The 8875-nt window shown below is 35.2% G+C and overlaps 1 protein-coding gene across 2 annotated transcripts; it reads right to left on the bottom strand.

Moving 5' to 3' along the window:
- Positions 1–454: 454 nt before the first annotated feature.
- Prl (prolactin) lies at positions 455–8133 on the bottom strand. 2 transcript variants are annotated; one of them, XM_021180667.2, is made up of 5 exons: positions 8059–8133; positions 6169–6341; positions 4051–4158; positions 1181–1360; positions 455–776 (listed from the first exon to the last, which is right to left on the bottom strand). In XM_021180667.2, the coding sequence occupies exons 1-5, from the start codon at positions 8090–8092 to the stop codon at positions 585–587; spliced, it is 687 nt and encodes a 228-aa protein (XP_021036326.1). In that variant the 5' UTR covers positions 8093–8133; the 3' UTR covers positions 455–584. The 2 variants fall into 2 exon arrangements, with proteins under 2 accessions (XP_021036326.1, XP_021036327.1); XM_021180668.2 differs by having other exon boundaries at positions 6169–6338; positions 8059–8126.
- Positions 8134–8875: the final 742 nt, after the last annotated feature.

Here is an 8875-nt window from a genome sequence, read left to right on the forward strand (position 1 = left end):
ATGTAAATGAGGAAAATACCTAAATAAAAGAAAAAGACTTGAGAGTCCAGAGAAAAATTGCTAAAGCCAATTTTTAGAAGATATTTAAGGATAATAACTTTGGTATCCTACCAATTTCAGATTGCTTAACTGAGAGTGTACTCTCTAGTTGCATCTCTGTAGCGCTTAGTTTATCCATTCCTATACTGGAAAATTGTGTCACAGAAATGATCTGTTTTTCTACCCTTTTGGTAGAATGGATGGACTTGTTACTAGTAACTTCTTTCTCCAATCTTGGCCCATATTAACTTTCTGATATAAACTAATTTTCCATATGCATTATTTGTAAGACTTAAACCTGCTATTCATGACAAAATTTGATGATGTGATTATGATGATTATGATGTCCACGAAGGATTTTCTATTAAATTAACAAAGGAAACATTGACAGCCTTTTCAGACTTTGACATTTTTTTAGATTGTTTTTATTTTTTAAGAAGAGACTGATTGCACCCAAGCATGCACTGAAAACTCTAAAGCAAATACAACTTTGAAGAAATAGACTTTTAAGGATCATCTCAGAAAGAGATGGACTGAATGTGGGCTTAGCAGTTGTTTTGATGGGCAATTTGGCACCTCAGGACCTTGAGAAAATTGTCAACCTTGTGGGAATCCCTGCGCAGGCAGCGAATGGTGTTACGCAAAGACAAGATTTTGGATTCTTCATCCACTCCCTGCAGGGATGGAAGTTGTGACCAAACAAAGTAGATCCCATTTCCTTTGGCTTCAGGATAGGCCTAATTAGAAAAAAATAATTTCAATTCATATATGAGCATTTTTGCATCCTTAGTTCTTATAATTACAGAATTCATATTTTGTGGAAAGACCTATGTAATATTTCAGCCAAACTCATGGATAGTAGATATATATCAGTAGGGCACAACAAGTCAATTAGCCATCTAAAAGTTTAAACTAACATATATAGATATGTTTCTGAGTTGACATTTATTCTCGTCCTTGTAAACAGATGGCTAACCAGATCCTAGGCTTTTACCAAGGTATCACGGGAGATCGGGTGCTTGCGTTTTTACTTAAGGTGTTTATCTTGTCACAAAGAAGAGTATTACAAGATTTGTTGCTCATTGTAGAACTCAGCTTTTCCATGAGTCAGAAAAGCACTGACTTTCAGGGAACTGCTCACCTGGCTAATTATCTTCTCAACTCCCTCAAGAAGCCGCTTGTTTTGTTCCTCAATCTCCTTGGCTCTTGATAGGATGTAATCGGGGGCTTCTTGAATACCACCTACTCCAGTTATTAGTTGAAACAGAGGGTCACTCGAGGACTGCACCAAACTGAGGATCAGGTTCAGAAGAACTTCCGGCTAATCCACCATGTTGAACAATAATTAAAGCAAGTAAATACAACAGAGTTAGACGTGGGTTTTGTTCATAGAGGCTGACGAAAATGTTCATTTTCATAACTATGTGTGTTAATATAGTATTAGATCACAATATTATAGAAGAGTCAAACAATTATTAGCATATACATTGAAAGAGTATAACAAAAAATACCTTGTTTGTATGACTACTTTCATTTCTGTATTTGTGTATATGTGCCGCTCTCTGTGTATGATGTACCTGTGTGTATTTGTGTATATGGGCATCCATGGTTTTTTTTTTTTTTTTTTTTTTTTTTTTTTTTTTTTTTTTTTTGGAGACTAGAAAACAACCTTTGGTGTCATTGCTCAGAAGCCGTCTACCTTGTATTATGAGATATGGTATCTCCCTGGCCTGGAACTTTCCCAGTAGCCTAGGATGACTGGCTAAACTGTGTTCACATTTCCTGTGCTGAGATTATAAGTATGCACCCCCATGGGTTGATTTTCTGTTTTTGTTTTGTTTTGTTTTGTTTTGTTTTGTTTTGTTTTGTTTTGTTTTGTTTTGTTTTGTCTTTGCTGTGATTTGATTTGTTTTTCTGATCTAGAACAGAGATACTAATCATTTCTCAGCCTTTTGCTGAGATCAAGTGCAGAGCAAGAGGTCCACCTGCTTGTGCCTACGGAATGCTAGGATACAAGGCATGCATCACCATGTCTGGCTACATTCATGCTTAGTTTTTTAAAGTAAGGTTTTGGCATCAAATTCAGATTTTCATACTTAGAAATACTTAATTGACTTAAATCTTCATAGCCTTTAAATGACTATTTTTTTCTCTAAACTATCAAATTCTTTGTGTTTTGATTAACCTCTAGAATTCTACCATCAGCCTTCATGGTCTGGTCTACTTTTTTCTATTACTTTGAATGTTCATAACAAAGCAAAGCATTGGTGGCACTCAGTGTGTATTATAACTTAGTGGGATCCTAGAGGCCCTTGGGAAATATGAACACCACCATCATCAGTGACTAGTGACCCAAATCATTTTCACACTAGAGAATAAGATTTATCATTGTATGAATATATTATTTTCCTCTTCTTTTAGAATGTTACAAGAGAGACACTATACAAAGAGGATGTAGAATGTGCTTTCAGCAGTGTACATGACTTGATTTCCATCATCTCTAGAAGAATGACTCATTGGTTGTATGTACAACTGAAGAAAAATAACACAGCATTGTGCTTAAATACAAGCATTATTATAAACCACAATGCAGTTTTAACCTACAAGTAGCTCTCTGCTCACTCTCAAAATATACATAAAACTCATCTCTGATTTGAAATACTTACTGTACAGATATCTCTTATTTAGTCAAATGAAAATGAAAATAATGAGTAGAGAGCATTTCAAGAGATATTAAAATGGAAAAGTATAAAAAGTTTGAGGTGGAAAAGAAAGGGGCAAATGGTAATGACAACATAGCTTCCTAGGAGCATAATACCACATGCAGAAAAGTGAGATATTGAAACTCATAAAAATTTAGAATCACCTTCTAGATCCCATGTTCTTTATCTCAACAAGTGAAATAATACAGTGCAACATGGAATTTTTGAGAGGATGAATTGCAGGAACATCATTAGTGGGTGTTGTGGATTTCCTATCATTAGGGTACTTTTAACTGAATATTGTCTCTTGGTCCTCAGCCTGTTATTGCATTTTTTCTTCTATTAACACTATAATATTAATGAACATAGCAGGAATGTAGAACTGAGATGTGATAAATTAAACAGGACATAATGGAGATATACACATTTTGGAGACGTGCATATATGTATATCATGTAAATATAATAAACATAAAATATACAAATCTCTATATATTATATAGTATGCAAACATCATATATATAAGCTGATTGATTGATTGATTGACTGATTGATTGATTAAAGATAAATATCACTGGTGTCAGTCAAGTGGACCAAACCATTTTTGAGACAAAGTCTTTCTTTGACTTCCCCATAACATAATCCTCTTGTGTATATATTTTTATTTAGTTATGTTGAGATTGGTTATGGCATGGTATATAAAAATTAATAATTAGACCTGCTGTAACATTAAGACTTTATTATCCGATGAGAATCCAGTTATACCTGTGAAGGCACAAAAAAGCAAAATTTCAAATACTTCTTGGTGAGGAGGCTTTCAATATAAGATACAGAATAAGGCAAAGAAGTCTGGTAAGAATGCAGATGTAGCTAAGTAAGGAAGAGCACAACCAGGAGAACTTGCAAGCTCAGGAGTGATGTGCAGTGGTCAGTAATGGAGACTGCAAATGGAGGAGTTCCCAGAATGTAGAACAAACACAACTAAATTGATATTTCTTACTTATGCATTTCTTACATATTTCCTATATATATGAACGTCAATTTACTCATAACCATGAAGTCCAGTTCAAAGTTTCCTACAGGATAACATATGCAATGTCATCTTCATGGACAGTTTATGGCCCAGCTACAATGTTGTTAAGTATTCCCCTTTTTTTCCCACCCTGCAATGTGTATTTGTTTTGGCCAATCACTGTCTCCCCTCCCTTTTATCTTTACTATAGCTATCTCAGTGCTCTGACAACCTGGAGTACACCAAAACCAGTGTACTGCCTCACTGATGTCGGGAAGAACATGGGCTGAGGACTCACAGGGACTTTCAGGGCTTGTTCCTTGTCTTCAGGTGTAGCCAGGGAAGAAGTGGGGCAGTCATTGATGACCTTGGCAATAAACTCACGGTCTTGCACATACTGTTTATCCTAGAAATTGAAATAGAAATTCCATTAGTGAAGTCTGAGTATTTAAAACATATATAACCAGAATGTCCATGCATTTAATAGATATTTAATTTAAATTTAGCAAAACACTGAAAATTAAGGAATTAAGTAACCCTTTTCTACTTATTTCCCAGCCTAATCTAATTTTTTACTTCTTTGTTTTCTCTCTTTTTTAAAAAATAAATTACTATTTAGAAAGTAAACACTAAAAATACTTTAAATGTAAAAATGTCCTTTACATGTCATTTCTCATGTTAAAGGTAAATGCCATATCATGTATTATTTTTGTTTACTTATTTATTGTGCCTGTAGTTTCGGATTGATATGATTCTTTCATTTAAGCATTATTAAACACAGTTTTTCATTCAAATACTTCTGAATCTATGAACTTGTACAGGACTAAATTCTTCATAAATGCTGAATATAAGGGTATGGATTGTGACTAAGTAAACTATAAAACACCAGGCATACATATTTGAAAAATATTAAACAGTGAACAATTAAATTAGAAAAGTTATTTAATATATAAGTTATAATTAATGTTAAGTCATTTGAATAATGTTCTAAAATTTTAATTTATGTTTCTTCCATTACTCATTTATTGTATTGAATTTTACTTTCTTGATAATATCATTTTTCATTTTGTTTTGCTTTGTTTTATTCAATTAGCTAATTTATTTATTTACTTTTCATCCTGACTGCAGTTTATCTTCTCTTCTATCCTCTAAGTCCTTCCCCCAACGCCCGACCCATTCACTCCTCCATTCTTTTACTTGATGAAAGACTTCTCATGGATATAAGGAGGTCTTGGCATATCAAGTTGCAGTAAAGTCAGGTGAAGTTCTCAACAGAAGAACAGTTGAAGCTAGAAGAAGCAGCCCAGTTAGGGGAAAGGGTCTCAAAAGCAGGCAGCAGAATCAGACAACCTGGGTTCCACTAGTTAGGCATCTATATGGCTACCAAACTACACAACTGCTACATAAGTTTAAAGGACTTAGATCTGTCTCATATATGTTCCCTGGTTGGTACTTGTATAAAGTATTATTATAAACTAAAATTTAGTAAAAATTCTGAATATTTAGAAGAATTTCTAGGAAGATTTCAGAAGTGAATGATGAGCAGTCAATAATTGAAAGAGATGTTAGTTAATAAAGAGAACATTATGAATTCATACTTAGTGTAAGTGATAAACCACTTTCTGAATACCCACTGATGTACTGAAGTTATCTCCGACAATGCCTTGTGAATTGACTCAAAGAAATCACTTAAGTCCTCTGAAAGGCCTGTATCAACAAGAGAGGACCTTTCTCTGCCTCTGAACTAGGCTTCCTACTTTAATTGAAACCATGCCATGAAAGTTTTGTTTGTTTGTTTGTTTATTTGTTTGTTTGTTTGTTTTCTGTCTATGGTTTTAGAGCTTTATTGTAGAAAGGCATGGAGAAAGGAGAGAAGGGAGAGAGAGAGAGAGAGAGAGAGAGAGAGAGAGAGAGAGAGAGAGAGAGAGAGAGAGAGAGAGAGAGAGAGAGGCTATGAAAGTTTTAACAAATGTTTGGGGCTGTCTGAAGCCTGATTATTTTTTATTCCCACTACTGCGTGGCTTCAGTTTAGGTTAATTCTAGCCCATCCACAGAGTTTACTCCTGCCACGCTGCTCCCCTTCGCTCGGCTTTTGCAGAGCACTACATGAAAAAGTCTCCTAGATCCTGGACTCACACATACGAGACTGTGAAGACTTCTGCCACTACATAGAGGGCTGCACACCTCAAGTTTACATTTAAAAAACACAAATTACAAAATATTAAAGGTCGCTTTACTTTTGCAAATCTGTAAGACTTTATGAAATTGTCCAGTTCTCTTTGCTCCAACTTTTATAAGCTGGTGTTTCTTTTTCCCTTGAAGATATAATTCACAGATCATTGTTTAACTGAAATACAACAGAATTGTTTTGAAGAGATCCTTTTCAAAAGATACCAGAAATGAGTGAAGTACTTACGAATTCAATGAACATATCTGTATACAGGGTATGGATGTAGTGAGAAAGCATGACCACACGGTCAAACAGCTCCGGGAGAGGTGTCTGGCAGTCACCACCGGGACAGATTGGCAGAGGCTGTACATTTTGGCAGAACAGCAGGTTTGATATCAGCAACAGGAGGAGTGTCCCTGCTAAAAAAAATACAGGAACGGGTGTGTAATGATCTACTCAGCTGAAGAGAACCTTATCTGCCCCAGCACCTTACATGTGTGTTTGCATTTGTGGTTATGGGAGAGTCAATAATCTATACACATTGTATTTACCTGATATTAACATTTTCCCAGATATGTGCTGTGGGGAGTGTAGCTTTTGTCATTTTTGCACTTGTCTCAGAAGTACTTGTTCACTTTGCAAACATTCTGAGTATAAATTAATCTGAGCTAGTGTACTAAGTTATTGTCTTAAGACAATTTCATATCGTGGAAGTTTCTTCTGGTCTTGAGTAATCACATTCTCTAAGAATTTTTAGTATTTAATTCAATGTTAACCACAAAATTATTATACAGCACTGTTAAATAGCTCACTAGCTGAAATTTTTCAATGTTATTGGGATATATTTCTTGAAAAATACTTCTAATTTTCCCAAATCTCACTTCAAATATATTTATACAACACAATATATATGAATATATGTTTATACTTTCAAGGCTTCATAGTTTGTCTACATGTGTGAAAAAATATGCTTTCGGGATAATGGTACTGTAGCAGTAGATTTTACAATTCATGAGTGTATAGATGTTTTCTAACTCTAACAGAGTACATTAATCTGAACATTTATCATCTGAGAGGTTTTGAGTTTAAAATGAAATAAAAATTAAAGAAGGGCTTTCTCATATATGTCACAAAAACTTTTTATGTTGCTATTAATTCTTTTGTTTTTTTTCAAATGTCACCAAGAAAGCAAAGGCAATTAGTTAATTCTAGCCTCTTTATTTTCCCTTTCTATTGAAATGTCACTTCTATTCAAACAATTTCTCAGAACAGTATAAACCAGATCCCTGCTATCACTATGTGCATTATTCCTGCCTTGCTGAAGATTTTGTCACATTTATTAGAACTCACTAACCAACTCTTAGTGATACCTCGCAGCAAGAAAATCTTTCTTGCTTCCCTCTAGAATTGTGACTGGTAGACCCAAGGGTCTTGTTGTCTGTGTCAGTCCATGTTCCCAGTCTCTGCAACACCAACTTTGTGACCTGGGTTGCTATTGTTTCCAGGCTCAGTTTGCAGTAGTGGGGGATTCAGAGTGTCCATGATTTCTGCCCATTAGCTACAAGTAGCAGCTTCCTTTTTTCTTCCTTACTTCCATTATGCCATCACTATTCACTTCTGGATATCTCTAGATGTGTCACATCTCTGAAGAAGGGTGTCTCCCCCGCTAAAGAGCCACTGATCTCATAGTCTGTTATGCTTAAGTAAGAATAATTTCTACATTAATGAATAGGCTATCACTTTAAACTCCATTGTTAACTCACAGACAACTGAAACTCTGAGACTGACTTCAGCATGGGTAGGAACTCTTAGCTGGAGTACAAGGTGAGGGTCCCATGATGTTCCCATCTCCTTCTGTGGAATATCAACAACCCCATCATCCTTGCTCTAAACCAGTTATCTTTGTATTTTCCTTATCTGCAGATATGAATAAGGAACAAAGTTATTTTGGACAACATCACAGTTGTCTTGGGTCTGTGTTGGTGGTTCTGGTCATTCCATGTCTGGAGAAAGGCAGTTATTCTCCATACCCCTATAAAGTTGAAACCTGTATTAGGTAAAATGTCATAATAGATTCCCCTATGCCATATCAGGAATACTGAGAAAGCCACATAGTCACTAAGCTACAGCACATACCTTTCCGGGCTGACCCCTGGCTGTTCATGGTCATGGTGACTGCTGGGAACACACTTCTCCAAGATGGCCTGAGAGAACCACAGCTTTCTCATCTGCAGACACTGGCTTTATAAACCTTTGACATCTTCATGAATATATATATAATCAGGCATTCTCTTCTTCTCCCAATCATCTATTTCCGTCATTAAGATAGTCCCCATAATTTTAAACATCAAATGGTATTTTATTTCTTATTCATATTCAGGAAGACATTGGCCAGAAATGAAAGATTTTGATTAATTACAGCAAGAGGAAATGAGAGAAATGCTGAGGCTGAGACCTTGAGTCTAGTTTGAGCTAGAGAATCTATAAAACTTACAGATGATAATTCCTTCAAAATTACCCCCATTTCTTCACAGAATTTGCAATATGTAGCATGGCTTTTAACTTAGCACATAGCTTTAAACATGGCTACTTACGAATTTTTCATTCAAGATTATTGGGTGAGTTAAGAGCTTCAAAATGTATACACTAACTACCAAGGCATGTGGACTTAAACTTGAAAATATAAGAGTTCTCACACTCTGAATCTCTTTAAATGGTCCTTGTATTGTCTTTTTACAAGTGATATGCCTGATGGGCAAGTTCATAATTTCATGTTTATCTCTTGGTTTTAGTGTGTAATGTTGCATTTTCATATATAAACAAACAGAGGCTGAGAGAAACTAAGTGAACGGGCAGCAGACATTCTTTTATAATGAGGTTAAACTCAGGGAGGATTGTTGCTTGAAGAATTATGGGGGACATGTAAAGACAGGAAAATGCCATTTAAAATGTA

Source organism: Mus caroli, unplaced genomic scaffold (assembly GCF_978045245.1).
Source record: "Mus caroli unplaced genomic scaffold, Mus_caroli_1 scaffold_15, whole genome shotgun sequence".
NCBI classification, from domain to species: Eukaryota; Metazoa; Chordata; class Mammalia; order Rodentia; family Muridae; genus Mus; species Mus caroli.

What these genes read in the sequence shown, in the direction of transcription:
- Prl (XM_021180667.2), bottom strand. Translation starts at nt 8,092, where the DNA reads ATGACCATGAACAGCCAGGGGTCAGCCCGGAAAG. An exon ending in CCAGGGGTCAGCCCGGAAAG is followed by an intron (nt 6,342 to 8,058) that starts GTATGTGCTGTA and finishes TATTTTTTTTAG; the next exon opens with CAGGGACACTCCTCCTGTTG. An exon ending in AACAAGCCCTGAAAGTCCCT is followed by an intron (nt 1,361 to 4,050) that starts GTGAGTCCTCAG and finishes ATGGTGGATTAG; the next exon opens with CCGGAAGTTCTTCTGAACCT.